This window comes from Dermacentor silvarum, chromosome 1, assembly GCF_013339745.2.
Source record: "Dermacentor silvarum isolate Dsil-2018 chromosome 1, BIME_Dsil_1.4, whole genome shotgun sequence".
Lineage (NCBI taxonomy): Eukaryota > Metazoa > Arthropoda > Arachnida > Ixodida > Ixodidae > Dermacentor > Dermacentor silvarum.
The window spans coordinates 34,928,471-34,950,358 of NC_051154.1; the positions used below are offsets into that span (position 1 = coordinate 34,928,471).

The 21,888-nt window shown below is 47.2% G+C and overlaps 1 protein-coding gene and 1 non-coding gene across 2 annotated transcripts in view; both read right to left on the reverse strand.

The window, feature by feature from the left end:
• Window positions 1–6,347: 6,347 nt before the first annotated feature.
• The window catches only part of LOC125945002 (uncharacterized), a 16,676-nt gene continuing 1,135 nt past the window's right edge, over window positions 6,348–21,888 (reverse strand). Inside the window, exons 2-3 of the mRNA XM_049666524.1 lie at window positions 8,019–8,258; window positions 6,348–6,818 (exon numbers count right to left, since the gene is read on the reverse strand). Coding sequence (XP_049522481.1) covers window positions 6,486–6,818; window positions 8,019–8,258 — 573 coding nt within the window. The 3' untranslated portion in view covers window positions 6,348–6,485. The remainder of the gene's footprint in view (window positions 6,819–8,018; window positions 8,259–21,888) is intronic.
• Window positions 11,708–11,780, reverse strand: Trnap-cgg (transfer RNA proline (anticodon CGG)). The gene has a single exon. It is a non-coding gene; the product is annotated as a tRNA-Pro (tRNA).

Below are 21,888 nucleotides of genomic sequence, written 5' to 3' on the forward strand. Positions count from 1 at the left end.
GAAACGAGACTGTTTTCAAGGCTAGTTTTATAGCGATAGCAATTATATGGACACTCCAAGCGCATTTTTGCCGTCGCCGTCATCGTCGCCGTCGTCGTCGTCGTCGTGAGGTTCCGTTTAAAGTCCAACGGCGATAAAACCGACGTTGCGCGCCGCACGCTGTGTGTGCGAGTGAAAGCGTGCGAGGGTGAGCCGCCAACCGCAGCCTAATCTCACGCACGCGAGAGAGGAAGGCGGCCGGAAGCACGCGGACTTCGTTCAATCGCGGTGCACAGGGAGGAGGCGACGGAGATGGTAGGGGTGGGGGGTAGAGCACTGCACGGGCCGATTGTTTCAGCCCGGGCCCGTTTTAACGTTGGGCTGCCCGCCCGAGCCCGACAAAAAGATTTATGGCGAGACCCGTGCCCGGCCCGGGCCCGGAAATAATCTCGTCTTATCCTTATCTACTTTGCCTTTGTAGATGAGGTTTATCTTGCTTTCACGCCATTCAACGGGAATTTTCTTTGTTATAATCACTTGGTTCAATGGCATTGGTCAGCAGTGCCTTGCTGTTTGGACCGAGGTTTTTGATTAGCTGTATTGGGATTTCATCGGGTCCTGCTGCCGTGTTATTAGGGACATTTTCTGCTGCCTTTTTCAAATAAAAGTTTTCTGTGCTAAATTTTGATCTCTCAGGCCTCTCTGTTGTTGCTTGATCTGTTGTATTAACTACGCCTTTTCTCGTGCCGAAGTTATCCCTAATAACGTCTGTGATGTACCGCAGCGCATCGTCTCCTTCTAGATGTTACCGTCTTCATCCCTTATAGCCGTTTGTGAGTTTTTTAGTTAGAGCTCCTAGTGCTTTTATATGGTTCCAGAATCTTTTTGGGGCCGCTTTGTCTCTTTAGTGAATGTTATGCACTCAACGTTCACTTGCGCATTTCATTTTCTCTTGCATGAGCTCACTCGCCACCCTTTTCTTTCCTCGGTATGTGTTCCATCTAAAGAGCACCTCTTCTTCGTGTAATCCCAACTTTTTTGCTTCTCAGTGAGCCCTAGATGCCTCTTTAGGCTCTTCTATAGCTTGCTTTATTTTCTTATACCACCACTTAAGATTCAAGATTCAAGATTCATTTTATTTCTCCAAGAGAAAAAGGCCCGGGACAAAAAGCTGCCTTGAAGCAGCTTGACGGGGTCCAGGGCCCATTTACAAAATGGCAGCAGTGAAGCGGAAAAATACAATTTCACATATATCATGAATCAAGGAACCGTACATAATACAGAATTACAATTAAACTAAATGCAAGACAAAAGCAAAATTCAAATATACAATGCACTGATAGTAAAAAAATTAAAGAAAACAGTGGTATAGCAGAAACAATGTTTAAAACATGATTGCAATTCCACACTACGATATAGCACATCATGTTCAAACAAAATACATAGCAGTATTTTCCCTTGATACCGTGGCAAAAAATATAAAAAGAATCTCTAATTTGGGTTTGAGCCCACCACATGCTCAAAAAATTGCTGAACAAATGTTTTTTTGCTTAGGTTCATATTTTCTATGTACCATTTGTTTGTGTTTAGGGTGTTCGGAACCACGAAATGCAACATTGATGAAATTGACACTGATGAAAAGCCCGAGAGCCGAGAGGGTGTCAGAAGAATCACCGGGGCCCCGTCATTCGTTGCGCAGAAGGAGCGGTTTAAAATGTACCACTGTCATGGGGCTGAAACTACATCAGCGAGAAAGGCCGCTGTGTAAATGGCCGGTTATGAGAGCACAAACAAAACGTTACGCGTTACAAAGTCTGGCACCTGTCAACGCATTGCAATGACAATGATCACTTGTCAGCTTTTTTTTTTTTTTTTTTTTTTTTTTTTTTCAAAGGGCGCAGCCTAATCAGCTCCGACGAATTTACGCGAGCAATTATAGCTGCAGAAGCGAAAATCAGCGAAGGTTCCAAGTAAGTCACAACACCACGAGTATTGTTGTCAGAAAAATAAGTTTGCTTCTAAAATTCAGCAGTAAGATAGAAAGGGTGCGTCACGTGGCTGTACGATGATGTTCTAGCAGCCATCGTACGGCGGTACGATGGCTGCTACGATGGCCGTACGATGTTTTGAAGCCATTCGCCTTCAAACCACGAAGATGCTACGCGCTGTGGCACCAGTGATGAACCAGCAAGAAGAAACTGCTCACCTCGACAAGAGACACGCAGCAGATATCGGCGACGAACGTGCACCGCAACCGTCAGCCCAGGCAGCGGAGACGCAGGGTCACCAACCACAACATCCGGTCACCGAAAAGAGGCGTGGTCGCCAGGTCCGGTTACCGAACACGAAAACAGGCGAAAGAGCCAAAGATATATTTATTTGAAAAAGAAAATGAAGTCTCCGGTGGTTGGTTTGAACACGGCATAATAGCCCGATGCTCTAATCATTAGGCCCCAATCACCTTTTCTTCTTCTTTTTTTTTTTTTTTTTTGTTTGCCAGAACGTTTATTGCAAGTAGAAAAACATGCGCGCTTAAAGTGTACTTACAAAGTGGCCAAAACAGCCAAATCCGCTTCTACATGCACAAAACAAATGATTCACAGGACAATTATTAAAGCAAACGGTTCTTCAAACGGGAGGTAAACACATACACTTCATCATTAGTGAATGAAGGTCCGGTGGAAAGTCACTTTGATCCCAAATGTCGTTATGTTGTAAAATCGCATGCACACTTTCCACGGGCCACCGGCAGTTAGATTTTTGAGATTATTTGCGCGTTGGTTATAAATATGAGAGCGTACCAGTTTCTCCTATTCTTCCCTCGTGACAGCTAGCGGTTTCAAATGTTGTGTAAGACGGCAGCGCCTTTTGGAACGGCCCACATTCTCCAGCCCTCTCCTTGTAACAGTTGCATTGAGGCGCCCCCCGTGTCAGCCCAGGTCGTAACTGAACGTGTTGTAGCTTTTCTTGTGTGACGTACAAAAAAAAAAAAAAAAAGATCTCATGTCATTACTGCCCCACTATCCTCGTCACCGTCGTCTCGCTGCTATAGACACTGTCGTCTTTATGTGGTTATGACTTACAAAAAAAAAAAAAAAAAAAAACGGACCCTGCTGTTCCTGTTGTTATGCGTTCGTAAGTTGTATATGTGTTCTAATTGCGAGCTGTTTATCTGGTTTTGATGGCGCTGAAAACTACATCAACTGATTTATTTTTCTCCAAATAAATTTACCTTGAATAAAAAAAATACTGCTTGACCGCCGTATCCACCTAAATGAACGCCCAAACTGCTACGAGTCTCTTAAACGAGAAGATGCCGTCGCGTGGCGACAACTACAAACCAATTCATTCCCCTGTCTCTTTTACCTTCACCCATTCCACCCCACACAATATCGCTCATACTGTGGAGCAAAGCCCCCAGTATATCTATATCATTGCAGCTGGGAGTGTTCACACTGCTCACACCCTCCGGGCTACTCTCCTATTCCTTCACCTTAAAGGGAAACTGAGACATCGACCAAAATTTAGCAATTTGCTACAATGGACACCCAGCCGGGTTCCTCGAAAGAAAGCCTCGCAGTTGAAGAAAAATTCGTCCTGGTCCGGGACTCTTTTTTTTTTTTTTTTTTCTTCAACTGCGAGGCTTTCTTTCGAGGAACCCGGTTGGGTTTCCATTGTAGCAAATTGCTACATTTGGGTGGATGTCTCAGTTACCCTTTAATTACTTATCTCCACCTAGCGGATTTCCGCTGAACTATTACGTCATTCCTTCACCTTCATCCTGGGAGACTGCGCTCACCAGCTTAGACCCGCAAGAACAGCGATGGCTGATCCAGCGGGCACGCGGGGTGGCGCAAGCCAATGGGGCCCTGAACTAAGGGCTCCACCCTATGAGGAAGTCGCCTAACCTCATTAACAATAAATGTTTTCTCTCTCTCTCTCACTCTCTCTCCCTCTCTCTAAAAACGTTGCATAGAGCCGGTTTCATAAAGTCAGCTTTGCCGCAGTGCAATAATGTCACGCGGTCAAGCACACACAATGTATTGCGGTGAAGCATACTAAGAGTTGCACGGCACCACTGTCACGGTAATAATATATCTGTTGCTTAATTATTAAGATTAGTCTCTAGAAAGGTTTAAAAAACGCAGAAACCTCTGTAGGGCAACAAACACAAATATATTCACGCTCGAATGAAAATGGTGGAACGGGAATCATTCAGTGAGTACATTGAGATGAAATGCGTGGATCGAGGCGGGAAAAAAGTATGCAGTTTCTGAGTTAAGTTATGAATAGCATTGACGCTGAATAAAAACCCTAGAACGCATGGGCCAGGTCACTGACCCGATTTGCTAAAGAATAAAAAGAAAAAAAGGAATTGGTGGTAGTTGGTGATAGTGCTGGTAATAATGACTGGATTCTCTGTGACGTCGGATTTATGCAAATACCACTAGGCTTCACGTTATCGCCCTCAAATCTCTTCTCCGGTCATCTAGAACGCTATCCACAAGTCCATTCAAGCGTCCCCGGACAGCTGTGCAACTTCCTATCATGGTATTCTTTCGCTTTTTCTGCTGTGAGATCACATTCGTGACCTATTATTTCCTGCTTTATTTGTTTCCTGGTGCGTTAAGGTATCATATTATGAGTGGTCCATCACCCTTGTGGGCTTGTGCCTCGCGCTCAAGCCACAACAGCTGCTCCAAACTGTCTACACCTGTGCCCTCGTGCAAGAGCGCCAGTTTCTTTTTTCTCCCGGACGGGATGGTGGCGCCAGCCAGCGTCACTTCTTGCAGTCACTGAGGGGCGCGCTCGCCCTTAGTGGTGCACTGTGGGCATCGCGAGTGCGCTTGCTCTTCCGTCCGTGGTACTCCTGATTTCCTGTCTATTTTTCTTATACATAGCTGTCATGATCTCCTTTCCTCCATACGCGCTGCAGGGCGAAAAAATGTCAGCCCCGTGTCGTAATGACAACAATTAAAAAAAATCAAATGTCGAGCAGATTAGGACACAGCTTCAATTCAATGAACTCCCTCCCCTCCTCCTCCTCCAATCCGCTCACCCTCCCCACTTGTCTCCTATGTCGTCATTGTCGGGCCAATTAACTCACTTCTCGGTACATCATGAGTGGTCATGAGCAGTTTTTGAACAGTCAGTGGTCTGAGACGTTAACTGTAATAATATTCTGGAAAATATGAGGGTGGCTTGGTTGTGCAATTCTGAGCCAATACTAAACTACACAGACATACATTTTCATTTAAATATTAGCTTACGGAGCATGTAATTTATTATTGACCCCCTTTTACAAATAAAGAGTCCTTGCGCAGCTTTAGGTTGTTACGTACGCTATTGTGTGCGTGAGAAAAGAATGGCAGTTTTGCCCGAAGTGCGAAACATTGAGAGCTATAGCAATGTTTCGCGTTGTGCTTAACTTCCTCAGACGGTGTTGTAAGAATTATACATCGGGGAAAAAATAGCGCGAGATAAACACGGACAAGGGAGGAACACAGGACAAGCGCCGCTTGTGATCATCGGAAGAACACAGGACATCGCTTTCTCTGTGTTCTTCACTTGTCCGTGTTTATTTCGCGCTGTTTTTCACCGATGGATTCGTACCAACTTGTTCGCATTCATAACCTTTTAAAAATTAATATGCGGCGGCGACAGGCTGGCTCGACACAGAACGCGAGGCAACTGCTGCTGCGCCGCAGAAACAGCGCCTAGCTAACAGCTATTAGGCGTCTTACTATTAGGCGTCTTAAAACGCTTAAAGCAGTGTGACAGCAGCGCCGCCATTGTCGTTGCGGGCGTCGCATCTCGATTACAGTACCTCGATGGCGCACGAGATGACACCAAAAGATAACCGTTGGCGTTCGTACATTTTGTAGTTAGCACAAATGAAGTGCCTAATCCGCTCAAACCACAGTGTGCACTGCCGTGTGGTACGCACGCAGACCCTCAGCGAGAACGCTGCCCTGGCAGGGGGCGTCCACTTAGCTTCATCGTACTTGCTGCCAAACGCACTGCGCGTCTCTGGCGTCAATGTGACCACTATCGTGAACTAGACTATATCCTAGTTCACAATAATGGACACCTTCTAACCCTCCACGCGTCACAGCACGGCGGCGGCGGCGGCGGCGGCGGCATAGATGCGTGTAGAATGTCTACATAGTTGCTATCGCAATAAAAGAAGAAAAGAAAACGATGCACGGTATCCGTAAAGTCATTTAAAAAACACTGCAATATCGTGAAACACTTGACCTTTTGCTGTTTGACGTCCATTTTCTTCTGAGCGCCGACGAAAGGTGCGTTATAATTATGTATATACGTATATATAGTGTGAGCATTTATGCAGGCATCATCTTCCAGTCCTTCTGACACGGCGTTCAGTGTATCGACACAGACGAGCTGGAACACACAGATATCTTCAATCGCTCCGCAGGGTTGCCCACTTCCTCCCGACTTGGCACTTTGTGCGCATATCCTGCAGTGTCGCCGCTGAATTAGCCTTAAAATATACAAGCGCTGCCCATTTCAGTAGTGAGTCGTCCCTTGTGGTCCTCGGCCTTACTTGTGCCCATGCTGCTGTCTTCACAAGGAGTATCCACAATTGTAGCTGCATGCTCCTGGCTGTCGTAGGTTCCACGAACAAACTCCTCATACTTATCCTCTGGCAGGATGTTGAGCTGCATTAGCACATTCACGAGGCACTGGCACAGCTCGTCTTCCTCTGTGGGAAGGTTGAGGTAGCCCTTGCTCGCCCCGGACGGATCAGTGCTGATGAGGACCCAGCGCAGCATCTCCATGCGCTCACGGCTCGGCTGGAGGAAGACGCGCCTGACCTCCTCGTCGTCGCCGCGTAGCTCCAGTGCGTCCAGCAACAGCGACACGTTGCGGCACTTGGCGAGTGCGGGCATGTCTCCAGATCCGCTGGCCATGACTTCGGCAAACGCTTTGTCCGAGAGGGACAGGGCGACCCACGCGACTTGGCAGATGGGGCGCCAATACGGATCAGTGCTGATAAGGACCCAGCGCATCATCTCCATGCGCTCACGGCTCGGCTGGAGGAAGACGCGCCTGACCTCCTCGTCGTCGCCGCGTAGCTCCAGTGCGTCCAGCAACAGCGACACGTTGCGGCACTTGGCGAGTTCGGGCATGTCTCCAGATCCGCTGGCCATGACTTCGGCAAACGCTTTGTCCGAGAGGGACAGGGTGACCCACGCGACTTGGCAGATGGGGCGCCAATACGGATCAGTGCTGATGAGGACCCAGCGCAGCATCTCCATGCGCTCACGGCCCGGCTGGAGGAAGACGCGCCTGACCTCCTCGTCGTCGCCGCGTAGCTCCAGTGCGTCCAGCAACAGCGACACGTTGCGGCACTTGGCGAGTTCGGGCATGTCTCCAGATCCACTGGCCATGACTTCGGCAAACGCTTTGTCCGAGAGGGACAGGGTGACCCACGCGACTTGGCAGATGGGGCGCCAATACGGATCAGTGCTGATGAGGACCCAGCGCAGCATCTCCATGCGCTCACGGCCCGGCTGGAGGAAGACGCGCCTGACCTCCTCGTCGTCGCCGCGTAGCTCCAGTGCGTACAGCAACAGCGACACGTTGCGGCACTTGGCGAGTTCGGGCATGTCTCCAGATCCGCTGGCCATGACTTCGGCAAACGCTTTGTCCGAGAGGGACAGGGCGACCCACGCGACTTGGCAGATGGGGCGCCAATACGGATCAGTGCTGATGAGGACCCAGCGCAGCATCTCCATGCGCTCACGGCTCGGCTGGAGGAAGACGCGCCTGACCTCCTCGTCGTCGCCGCGTAGCTCCAGTGCGTCCAGCAACAGCGACACGTTGCGGCACTTGGCGAGTTCGGGCATGTCTCCAGATCCGCTGGCCATGACTTCGGCAAACGCTTTGTCCGAGAGGGACAGGGCGACCCACGCGACTTGGCAGATGGGGCGCCAATACGGATCAGTGCTGATGAGGACCCAGCGCAGCATCTCCATGTGCTCACGGCTCGGCTGGAGGAAGATGCGCCTGACCTCCTCGTCGTCGCCGCGCAGCTCCAGTGCGTCCAGCAACAGCGACACGTTGCGGCACTTGGCGAGTTCGGGCATGTCTCCAGATCCGCTGGCCATGACTTCGGCAAACGCTTTGTCCGAGAGGGACAGGGCGACCCACGCGACTTGGCAGATGGGGCGCCAATACGGATCAGTGCTGATGAGGACCCAGCGCAGCATCTCCATGCGCTCACGGCTCGGCTGGAGGAAGACGCGCCTGACCTCCTCGTCGTCGCCGCGTAGCTCCAGTGCGTCCAGCAACAGCGACACGTTGCGGCACTTGGCGAGTTCGGGCATGTCTCCAGATCCGCTGGCCATGACTTCGGCAAACGCTTTGTCCGAGAGGGACAGGGCGACCCACGCGACTTGGCAGATGGGGCGATGGAACCTCTATGGATGGAACGACACAATCGCGGAGTTCATGATGATGATCCTTTATCATGGCTCGCACCCACTGAAGTGGATAGGCCAAGAGTCGGGCGGCAGTAGGTAGCTAAAAAAAAAAATTCATTTTGGCAATGAGAAACGCAAAGTAAAAGAAGGCAAAAACAAAAACAAAGAAAATTCGGTATAGCTAGAATAGTGTGCCAACGAGCTGTCAGACTAACTGAAGGGTGGAAAATGAGGTTACTATCAAGGTCAGAAGAAATACAATGTTACTAACAAATTTGGAGAAACAAATTTCAGTGAAATGAGTACTGATCTGATAGGTAGAATAAAGTTACAATAATTAACAGGGTAATCGTCTTGTTTCAGTTAAAAATACAAACACTGCGCAACAAACGTCGCTGTGACAATAGTGTTCGAACGGGTCTCTTGCGCGAGCGAGGTTGCACGCGCCCACTGTGCACCATGCTCATGAAGAAACTAGTGTTTAGTTTGTTGTTGTTGTTGTTGTTGTTGTTGTTGTTGTTGTTGTTGTTGTTGTTGTTGTTGTTGTTGTTGTTGTTGTTGTTGTTGTTGTTGTTGTTGTTGTTGTTGTTGTTGTTGTTGTTGTTGTTGTTGTTGTTGTTGAGGGGCATTGGCCACACTGGATGAATTGAAACATACACCCAACAACGTACAACGTATAACTTAAGAGAAGGCTCTCCGCCGGCTGCCGTGGCACCGCGCAGCTTCGCTAACATTCACTGCAAAAGTGAAATACGGGGTCTACAATATTACCGACCGCTCTTTAAAAGGACACTAAAAAGGAATACTATGGTTATTTATAGTGTTAGTTACGCTTCTGCAACAGCAAATGGACCAATCTTGCCGTAATAACTAATACCGGTGGCTAAGGATGGTCTGCGATGCCGTTGTGAAGTTTCCCGTATCAGCTCGCCGTGATGTCATGGATTTCGACAGCGTTTACTCGGCCCTGGTTACTAGTTTATCGGTAGAGAAGGAGTACATTAAACTCCAAAGTAACGAAAGGCTCAACCTATAGCAGGCTTCGAGAGCCTTTACCGGTCACAATAAAATGACCTCAATACGAAATTCAATACATCGAAATTCGTGACGTCATACTGACATACATAGCCCTAATGGTATGAGCGAGAAAAAAAAGTTTGACTTTATTTTCACCACTAGCGATTGATCCTTTGAAAGACATGAATAAAAATAGAGAGTATAGAACGAATATTCTACCGCTCTGTAGACTAATCTAGTGTCGCTCATCCTTGTCCCTTTAAGGCTCCCACCAATAAACACGGCTTATACTCAGTTCTTGCAAAGTTTCACCTCGACACGCCTTCTGACGCTGTAAAAAGAACAGTTGCATGAAGGAGCACGTTACAACTCTGCAGTCACAACAGTGTTGCCAACTGCGAACTAGCCACGCCTTTTTTTTTTTTTTTTTTTTTTAAGCGGATTGACACACATGCGCAGTAAACCGGTGATGATCTCTATGGTGAGATCAGAAACAGCAAAAAATTGGAAGGCGATGCAACCTGCAGTTGAAGTCGATCAAAACCTCTTCCTGAGCGAGTTGGGGGTGATAATGGGGCGTAGTCACTGCTCACAGCATTCTATCGCGTCACTGAGTAACTAATTGACTAATTAACAAAATATCAATAATAATATTTTAATTGGTTATTTTGTGTCGCATATTGCAATTTACGAACTTGTAGGTGGTGAGTGCATAAGGCGTAACCGCTTGGAACCAATTCTCAGGATGACATTGGTTTCGTCAAAGTCAAATTCACGGTAAAAATGCACTGTTGTTCCACCTACATTTTAACAAACCGCCGTTTGATGCATTGATGCAAAAAACTAACTGCAACGTCAGTGTATTTCGTCGCACACTTTGGGAGTGAATGTCTCGAAACTGGCGTCAGCTTGAGCGTTCGTTCCAAGTGGCGCCTTCCGGCTACAAATTCGTAAGTTGCATTATTTAGTTAAAACTTAATTAGTGATAGTTTCTTAATTAGTTGATTGTGTATTTGGATGTAATGCAGGGGCGGATCCAGGTTTTTTCTGAGGGGGGGGTCAGGTTCTGTCAATGATGATGATGATAGTAGCCTTTCATATTTACCGAAATTCACCGTTTCTACTCACGATAAACCCGCGTTTTATACGGCTAGAGCAACACCTGTAGCCTGCCGTGGTGGCTCAGTCAGTTCAGGCGTTGCGCTGCTGAGCACGAGATCGCGGGATCGAATCCCGGCCGCGGCGGCCGCATTTCGATGGAGGCGAAATGCAAAAACGCCCGTGTGCTTGCGTTGTAGTGCACGTTAAAGAACCACAGGTGGTCAAAAGTAATCCAGAGCCTTTTACTACGGCGTGCCTCCTAACCAGAACTGGTTTTGGCGCGTAAAACCCCAGAAAGAGGAAGAAGACCTGTAGCGAAGCCAGGTATCGGTTTCTCCGAGCTTATGGGACGAGGACGTTACTCAATACAGCCATGTGCTTGGCGGCTGTGCCTGATAATACAGGGTGTTCAAAACTAAGCTTTATGCTTTTCTTAAAGTTAGGCACTGGGAGGCACGCGAAGACCACCTGTGCAAATAAGTTATGTGGCCAGGGAGGCACAAAGTGAGTTGATAATTATCGCTGTGAGCAGCCCTATTAACTAAAATTGAACAATGATTTTGTGTCGACTGCAGTAAGTGGGTATGTTTGTATTGAAAACTTAGAGGCAGTCGTGTTTCCAAACAGTATTAGTCGGAAGAATTATTCTGGCGTCGTTCTAATTATTCAAGAATTATTTCAATTGTCGTACTGCGCAGAGTTATCGAGTCGACGCGAGAGCGGTTTATGCTTTGCGTTGCTGTGGAAGGGAGGCATTTTGAACATTTTTAGGGAATTAATTGACATCTTGATGGGTGAAGTGTTGTCATGAGATTTGTGCATGACAACACCAAACTTAAAGCGGCAGTATGAAATATTCGTTAGCATAGCTGAAAAGTTTTCTGCTGTTGATGGTGCTGTTGCTGGTCTTGATTTCAATAAAACTGGTTTGACCTGGGTGTTTGACCTCAACCCGAAGGTGCCCCCACCTCAATAGGTGCTTGGGGCGCCACATGGGAAATGACCGCCATGGGAGCGGCCCAGACACCACTTGATTTCCGTGCTCACGTTGGTTTCGACGGGAATTCAGGGCGCAGGCTCCTTTCCCAAGCGTATCACCCCTGAAGGAAGCCGAACGCCAGCCCGGGGTACGCTTGCACCCTTTTGAACCAGTGGGTGCCCGGCGGCGGTGGGAATCGAACCCACAGCCTCCCGCAGCCGAGGCGGGCGTTCTACCACTAGGCCACGGCTGCCGTACTTGGGAATCAGCAGTCACTTTACTTGCGTAGTTCAGGCAAGGACCATGCCCGGTCGTCTATCACCTTTACGCACGCTCACTGCCCTCTGGCTTCTCCGCTCGCGCCATTATCTCGGCATGGCAGCTGCCGCCATCTTTACAGGCTTTGCGGTCGCGTGTTCCGACAGCGGTAACAGGTTCCTCGATGTTCTTTGTTTTTCTTTTCGCCAGCCGTGATAGGAAGGGGGACATTTATTATCTTTGCCAATGCCTCCGCCCCTTTTTCAGACTAAACGCCGCACGCAACAGACGCGTCACATCAGGGAGGAGCTTTTAAAATTTGGAGTTGGATATCTCGGAGCACAGACATGCTAGAAGAATTCCTCCAAGTGAAACTGTGTAGAAACACGACTGCCTCTAACTTTTGAATACAAGCATACACACTTACTGCAGTCAATAAAAAGTTAATTATTAAATTTTAGTTAATTCGCTGCTGACAGCGATAATTATCATCTCACTTTGTGTCCCCCTGGCCACATAGCTTACTTGCGCAGGTTGTCTTCACGTGCCTCCCAGTGCCTAATTTTAAGAAAACCATAAAGCTTAACTTTGAACACCCGGTATATCAAGCCTGTATTGTTTCTTAAAATAAAATTTGGCATGATCTGTTGCAGGTTCGTTATAAATGCGTAAGTACGGGTCCGTGTTTGGAGTAGTGTTTGGACACCTTGATTTCCTTAAGGAGATTCTTTGTGTTCGGCTGAGACACCTTCGTTTGCGTTGGAGCTCCAACGCGGCAACCACTACGCTGGTTGTTTACGATATGCGAATCACCGCGTATGAAGACTCACGACGCCACCTAAAGAAGAACGATGTGGCGTAGTAGCCAAGAGCGCGAGCCAGCGTCTTCATGTTTTGTTTCCCACGCGACGTCATCCTTTTACACAAGGCGCACATCTGCTCCCGTTTCTCTAACCACGCGACGCCATCCTAGACCCGCGCGCTGGCGTTGGCCGCTGACGTCACGCTCCCCCACTTCGCAGCCGCTGCTCGAGGCTTTGCCCCGCTCCGCGAGAATGCCCACTCAGATAAACGGATCCGGCGGCTTTGACGCTCCTATGCTTAATGTACGACAATAAAACTGCGAAGTTACAATGAAAAACTTGTAGCGTACGAATGGTACTGTGCTCGTACTGGATATTGTCAACGTGTAACTGTGATCACAATGAGTGCTACAGTTAAAAAAAGTTGCCTATGCGTAGTTCTTAGTTTAGCTGTTGTTATTATTTATATCTGAACACTTCAGCAAGAGATCTCTTTCATTAAGCAGGTTGATCGCGGAACCGATGACAGCCAATGAGGCAACCGATGACACCCCAAGGGGGAATAAGTTGATCAGGCGCGCGAAGGCGCTCGCGCGGACATCGCCGTGCTTGGCAAAAGGGACGTCCTCTTGTTCATTCGACGCCACCGACGAAACGAGTAAGGCACGGCCGGCGCCAGGAGATCCAAGGTGTTCATGAGAAAAAATAACTATGGCAACTTCGCGACACCGCACCCCTACGGAATACAATTAAGCTTGTGAGCGAGCTATAGCTTTACTTCTACATGGCTGATATCACTGGTGCTCGCGAAAAATACTTTTGAAGAATGCTGGTGGCCATATTTTTTGCGACAGGGCCATCCCCCTGTCAGCGAGGGGGTGATCATGCAGAAATCTGAGGGGGGGGGGGGGGGGGGGTCAGGACATCCGGACATCCCCCCTGGATCCGCGCCTGTAATGTGTAATTAATGTCCGCGTCTACGAGGGGCCCAGCTCAAGAAATAGAATTGTGCTATCTGACACAGGCAATGTTTGTAAAAAAATGCTTTATAATTTTTTTTTTTTTTTTTAACATGCTTGGTATAGTTGTCTTACATTCAGGCCTGCATGGTCAGATTGGAAATCTGATATCCTCTCAAAAGCGCGGGTAGGTATAGAGGGTGACTGGGCTCCAAGTGGAAAGGCAGCATCGTGAAAATAGGATATAAATTTAAGAAAAAATTCAGAGCCCTTCCACTACTGTGAAGATGGAAGCCAGCAAAGCTGTGACTATGGTGGGTCTGCTGTAATGAATATTGCTATAGTGAATTTATATATTATCATTATTCACTATATTGAGCGTCTTCGGCATGGTCGTCAAAGAGCAGCGACACCGGTGTCTTGTTTTCGCTCGGCGCGATGGCCAAGTAGTGCGTTTGCTGCGCCAACTCCGCCCGCGACGCCAACGAGATCTCTCCCACAACATAGCCCAAATGATACGTCGAGTGACGTATAGAAAGGCGGGAATGCGAGAAATCGATACCCTAAGGCTCGTACAGGCCTTAGTGATTAGTCGAATCACATATGGCTTGCCCTACCAAATCCTGAACAGGGAAGAGGAGAGGCAGGCCAACACGATAATTCGAACAGCTTTCAAGGCGGCTCTGGGCCTGCCTAAATCTACCTCCACGGAGCGCATGCTAGCTTTGGGAGTACACAATACTTTCGACGAACTGAGGCAGGCCACTCTGATGCGACAGAGGGAGCGCCTCAGCTTCACAAAAACTGGTAGGACAATATTGGCACGACTTAATATCCCAGCATACCCGATTTATCTCACCGAAGAGGCCGTACCTCTCCCTCCTTCGGTGAGATCCAAAATTACAGTAGCTCCAATTCCCAAGAATATGCATCCCGAGTACAACAAGGAAAGGCGCAAAGCACGCGCACAACATATTCAATCGATGTACTCCAATAACGCTAGGTACAATACGTACTACACGGACGCAGCTGCGTATGCAGAGGCTACCGGGCAGCGCTACCAAAGGAGGTACGCCCTGGCAGTCGTGAACGCGATCAGCCAGCAGCAAATTACCGCGTCGACCACGGCGGGCTCCCCCACCTCAGCCGAAATGTTAGCAGTGGCGATCGCGCTCGCTCACGCGGAGCGTTCGGAAAGGGACTCAGTCGTGGTCACTGACTCCCGGGAGACATGTTGCATGTTTCTTAAGGGGCACGTGACTGCGGCTAGCCTCGCGATAATCCCCAAATCGTTCAACCACTGCCATCGCCTACTCTGGTGCCCGGGACATTCGGGGGTACAGGGGAACGAACAGGCTAACGCTTTAGCTCGAGCGTCTACTAACCGAGCGATGGCGTCCTCTTCGAACCCCAACCCCTCACACTATCCCTCACAAAATCCCATCAATTTAAATGCAAAAGACATCCTTGCTCATCAGCGCGGAGTCCGCAGAAAATACCCGCCGCCTCACCCACAACTTAGCGGGGAAGAGGCCGCCGATTGGCGCAAAATACAGACCGGGGTATTCCCCCATCTAAAACTGCTAAATGCCATGTATCCCACCCGCTATAGGGCCACATGCCCTTGGTGCGGTGGCATACCTACACTAATACATGTGACCTGGGAGTGTAGTAAGCACCCTCATAGGCCCACTAATAATATCTCAATGGAGCAGTGGGAGGCACAGCTCGCCCGTTCCGACTTGGCAGGACAAAAGTCCTTAATTAGCCAGGTCAGGCAGGCGGCAGAGGCCAGTGGGGCCCTGGACTGAGGGGCTCCGACCACCGCTATACTTCAAATATTTTCCAGCCAAATAAAGTTTCTATATATATATAAGTTTCTCCCGCTCCTGCTCTCGGCGGCTCATACTCACATAACCAACGCGGGTATGAGCCACACTCGATTTATTTCTTACCATCGTTCTTTCTTTCTTTCTTTCTTTCTTTCTTTCTTTCTTTCTTTCTTTCTTTCTTTCTTTCTTTATTTATTTATTTATTTATTTATTTATTTATTTATTTATTTCCTTCTTTTTTTTCTTTCTTGTCCCTGGCCCATACCCGCATACCCGCATATCTAATACGGGTATGTGCCACACGTTATTTTATTATCGTTAATCGTGACGTAACTGACGAGTATGTAATGTTATTGATGTCATGACCTATCAGTCATGTTAGGCATACATTCGTACCCTTCCATGCCAATTTTGGTATATACCAAGTGAACGAGACGCCACACGATTGTTGCCTACTTCCGGTGTACACGGACGCGATCTCCTGGAACCTTGCCCTTAACAGCTTCGCTGTAAAAAATAGTAATAACACGAAAAAGGATACTTTACTCAAATGATGGATACGAGCCAGTGCACATAAACGAATACTTAATATTTTGAACACATGTCCGCATTAATGAATAAATAGTTAAAGGCAGTGAAATCTGTCCTTCCAAGGACAGTAACGTTCAGTGGAACAAGTATTTCCCAAGTACGAAAAAGTGGTTGACCAGCACCCCAAGTTTGTAAGGTAGCTGCCGACTTTGCTGGGCTCAAAGGGGGAAGTCTAGCAACACGTGTGGGTGAGCCACACACTTGTACAGAATAATTTGTAGCTCGAAACCACGAATTGACTACTCAGATTTGCTGCCACTGTTATTTCTGTCCGTCGGCGACATTCCAGTGAAGAAAATATTCACAAAAGCTTATCGAGACATGTTACAATCAAATGCGTGCGGGAAGCTTTATGGTGAAGTCAGGAGACAAAATTTTAGTCTGACTTGACAAACCTGTCCTGCGGAAGCCCGAACTTTAAATTGTCTTCCACTCGACTGTACAGCACGAAAGTACAAAGAAAGCTTAACACGAGTTTCTCAGAAAAAAATTGCTAGCATCGAACACAGGATTTGTTTTTCCGGGGTGGTCGCTCTACCATCTAAGCTAACCAGGCGGCAAGGCCGAGTTAACCGAAGCAACGAAGCACAGGACACAGAATTCGGCAAAATATAGTTCTGGGCGGAAGCACGCAAAGTGGAGGAAGGCTCACGAAATGGAAAATTATAATCCACCCGACTGTATAGCACGAAGCTGCAAATGAAGATTCGTGTTGTCGATGGATTCGGCGTCGTTCTGCAATCTGCTAGTCTGTTAACCTTCTTCACTTCAATCCTTCAAATCACTTCTGGGGCCACTGGCGTGGGCGTGTAATCAAGCGGCACTTTTATTATTTCACACACTACAAGTAAAGTGCGAAGAAAGAAAACGTAGCGTGCTGAGAACGACTGAATCAGATGTTTTAGGATGCAATAACAGCTTACCCACCGCCACTCGTCATCATCATCATCATCATCATCATCATCATCATCAGACTATATTTTATGTCCACTGCAGGACGAAGGCCTGTCCCTGCGATCTCCATGCAATTACCCCTGTCTTGTGCTAGCGTATTCCAACTTGCGCCTGCAAATTTCCTAACTTCATCATCCCATCTGGTTTTCTGCCGACCTCGACTGCGCTTCCCTTCTCTTGGTATCCATTCTGTAACCCTAATGGTCCACCGGTTATCCATCCTATGCATTACATGGCCTGCCCAGCTCCATTTCTTGCGCTTAATGTCAACTAGAATATCGGCTATCCCCGTTTGTTCTCTGAACCACAGCGCTCTCTTCCTGTCTCTTAACGTTAGTCCTAAGATGTTTCGTTCCATAGCTCTTTGTGCAGTCCTTAACTGGTTCTCTAGCTTCTTTGTTAACCTCCAAGTTTCTGCCCCATATGTTAGCAGCGGTAGAATGCAATGATTGTACACTTTTCTTTTCAACGATGGTGGTAAGCTCCCAGTCAGGATTTGGCAATGCCTGCCGTATGCACTCCAACCCAATTTTATTCTTCTGTAAATTTCTTTCTCGTGATCAGGGTCCCCTGTCATTACTTTCCCACTATCCTAGTCACCGTCGTGTCGCTGCTATAGACACTGTCGTCTTTATGTGGTTATGTCTTACAAAAAAAAAAACGGGCCCTGCTGTTCCTGTTGTTATGCGTTCGTAAGTTGTATATGTGTTCTAATTGCGCGCGGTTTATCTAGTTTTGATGGCGCTGAAAACTATATCAACTGATTTATTTTTCTCCAAATAAACTTACCTTGCATAAAAAAATACTGCTTGACCACCGTATCCACCTATATGAACGCCCAAACTGCAACGAGTCTCTTAAACGAGAAGATGCCATCGCGTGGCGACAACTACAAACCAATTCATTCACCTGTCTCTTTTACCTTCACCCATTCTACCCCATACAATATCCCTCGTACTGTGGAGCAAAGCCCACAGTATATCATTGCAGCTGGGAGTGTTCACACTGCTCACACCCTCCGGGCTACTCTCCTATTCCTTCACCTTCATCCAGGGAGACTGCGCTGACCAGCTTAGTAGACCCGCAAGAGCAGCGATGGCTGATCCAGCGGGCACGCTTGGTGGCGCGAGCCAATGGGGCCCTGAACTAAGGGCTCCACCCTATGAGGAAGGCGCCCCACCTCATTAACAATAAATGTTTTCTCTCTCTCTTTCTCTCTCTCTCTCTCTCTCTCTCTCTCTCAAAAAAAAAAAAAAACGTTCCATAGAGCCGGTTTCATAAAGTCAGCTTTGCCGCAGTGTAGTAATGTCACGCGGTCAAGCACACACATTGTATTACGGTGAAGCATACTAAGAGTTGCACGGCACCACTGTCACGGTAATAATATATGTGTTGCTTAATTATTAAGATTAGTCTCTATAAAGGTTTAAAAAACGCAGAAACCTCTGTAGGGCAACAAACACAAATATATTCACGCCCGAATGAAAATGGTGGAACGGGAATCATTCAGTGAGTACATTGAGATTCACAAGTTCCACAAGGCAGCGTACTTGGACCTTTACTCTTTCTAATCTATATTAATGATTTGCCCAGTTGCGTGTTATCCAAAATCAGACTATTTGCAGATGATTGTGTACTTTATCGATGTGTAACAAGTAACACTGATAATCACTTACTACAAACTGACCTGGAGGCAATAAGTGCATGGTGTTCTAATTGGTTAATGCCATTAAATGTTTCCAAAACTAAACTCTTGTCTTTCACCAATAGGCCACGAATTCCAACCACCTACTCTCTTGATAACAACGCTGTGGAACTCGCCACAACTTACAAGTACCTTGGCATCAATCTTCAGTCAAACTTATCATGGAATAATCATATTAATCTTACCCTTGCCTCTTCTAACCGTACTCTCGGACTTATTAAACTTAACTTAAAAGAAGCCCCAATGCATGTTAAAAAACTAGCGTACACAACATCAATCCGTCCTAAACTAGAATACGCGTCTGCCATTTGGGATCCCGAACAAACTTATATCATCAGTAACATCGAAGCCTTGCAAAACCGTGCTGCGCGTTTCATTTTTTCAGATTATTCACGTTACACCAGCGTCACCTCGTTAAAGAATAAAGCTGAGTTGGACACCTTAGCACTTCGCCGTAAAATTTCTCGCCTATCACTTTTCCATAAGCTTTATCATCATCCATCACTTCATGATGATTTCTTTCAGTCACCACAAGTTATCTTTCCACGTCGTGACCATCAATACAAAGTCAAACGCATTAACTGCCAGTCATTCCATTATGCATATTCATTCTTACCGCGCACAATAATTGAGTGGAACGCCTTACCATCAGACATTGCCACGGAACCTGACTTGACTAAGTTTCAAGATTTAATTCGCTCACGACTTGTCAACTAATCTTATTATTATTATCTTGGGACTTTTACAGTGTTTTCGATGTTTGTTGCTGTTTTGCTTTTCATTGCAGTTGCCTTATGTTCTCCTAATATGTACTAATGTTTTTCTCTGAAATAATTGTGACTCATTTTTTATATTACCTTTGTATCACTCTATTATTATTTTTGTTATATTGTCTTGTTCTTTAATATGATGTATAATCTATGACCAGTGCCTGTGACCCCCCATGTAATAGGGTATTTTGAATAAATAAATAAATAAATAAATAAATAAAAATGCGTGGATCGAGTCGGGAAAAAAGTATGCAATTTCTGAGTTAAGTTATGAATAGCATTGACGCTGAATAAAAACCGTAGAACGCATGGGCCAGGTCACTGACCCGATTTGCTAAAGAATAAAAAGAAAAAAAGGAATTGGTGGTAGTTGGTGATGGTGCTGGTAATAATGACTGGATTCTCTGTGACGTCGGATTTATGCAAATACCACTAGGCTTCACGTTATCGCCCTCAAATCTCTTCTCCGGTCATCTAGAACGCTATCCACAAGTCCATTCAAGCGTCCCCGGACAGCTGTGCAACTTCCTATCATGGTATTCTTTCGCTTTTTCTGCTGTGAGATCACATTCGTGACCTATTATTTCCTGCTTTATTTGTTTCCTGGTGCGTTAAGGTATCATATTATGAGTGGTCCATCACCCTTGTGGGCTTGTGCCTCGCGCTCAAGCCACAACAGCTGCTCCAAACTGTCTACACCTGTGCCCTCGTGCAAGAGCGCCAGTTTCTTTTTTCTCCCGGACGGGATGGTGGCGCCAGCCAGCGTCACTTCTTGCAGTCACTGAGGGGCGCGCTCGCCCTTAGTGGTGCACTGTGGGCATCGCGAGTGCGCTTGCTCTTCCGTCCGTGGTACTCCTGATTTCCTGTCTATTTTTCTTATACATAGATGTCATGGTCTCCTTTCCTCCATACGCGCTGCAGGGCGAAAAAATGCCAGCACCGTGTCGTAATGACAACAATTAAAAAAAATCAAATATCGAGCAGATTAGGACACAGCTTCAATTCAATGAACTCCCTCCCCTCCTCCTCCTCCAATCCGCTCACCCTCCCCACTTGTCTCCTATGTCCTCATTGTCGGGCCAATTAACTCCCTTCTCGGTACATCATGAGTGGTCATGAGCAGTTTTTGAACAGTCAGTGGTCTGAGACGTTAACTGTAATAATATTCTGGAAAATATGAGGGTGGCTTGGTTGTGCAATTCTGGGCTAATACTAAACTACACAGACATACATTTTCATTTAAATATTAGCTTACGGAGCATGTAATTTATTATTGACCCCCTTTTACAAATAGTCTTTGCGCAGCTTTAGGTTATTTAAGCTATTGTGTGCGTGAGAAAAGAATGGCAGTTTTGCCCGAAGTGCGAAACATTGAGAGCTATAGCAATGTTTCGCGTTGTGCTTAACTTCCTCAGACGGTGTTGTAAGAATTATACATCGGGGAAAAAACAGCGCGAGATAAACACGGACAAGGGAAGAACACAGGACAAGCGCCGCTTGTGATCATCGGAAGAACACAGGACAGCGCTTTCTCTGTGTTCTTCACTTGTCCGTGTTTATTTCGCGCTGTTTTTCACCGATGGATTCGTACCAACTTGTTCGCATTCATAACCTTTTAAAAATTAATATGCGGCGGCGACAGGCTGGCTCGACACAGCACGCGAGGCAACTGCTGCTGCGCCGCAGAAACAGCGCCTAGCTAACAGCTATTAGGCGTCTTACTATTAGACGTCTTAAAACGCTTAAAGCAGTGTCACAGGAGCGCCGCCATTGCCGTTGCGGGCGTCGCATCTCGATTACAGTACCTCTATGGCGCACGAGATGACACCGAAAGATAACCGTTGGCGTTCGTACATTTTGTAGTTAGCACAAATGAAGTGACTATTCCGCTCGAACCAAAGTGTGCACTGCGGTGTGGTACGCACGCAGACCCTCAGCGAGAACGCTGCCCTGGCAGGGGGCGTCCACTTAGCTTCATCGTTCTTGCTGCCAAACGCACTGCGCGTCTCTCGCGTCAATGTGATGACTATCGTGAACAAGACTATATCCTAGTTCACAATAATGGACACCTTCTAACCCTCCACGCGTCACAGCACGGCGGTGGCGGCGGCGGCGGCGGCGGCATGGATGCGTGTAGAATGTCTACATAGTTGCTATCGCAATAAAAGAAGAAAAGAAAACGATGCACGGTATCCGTAAAGTCATTTTTAAAAGACTGCAATATCGTGAAACACTTGACCTATTGCTGTTTGACGTCCATTTTCTTCTGAGCACCGACGAAAGGTGCGTTATAATTATGTATATACGTATATATAGTGTAAGCATTTATAGACGAGCTGGAACACACAGGTATCTTCAATCGCTCAGCAGGGTTGCCCACTTCCTCCCGACTTAGCACTTTGTGCGCATATCCTGCAGTGTCGCCGCTGAATTAGCCTTAATATATACAAGCGCTGCCCATTTCAGTAGTGAGTCGTCCCTTGTGGTCCT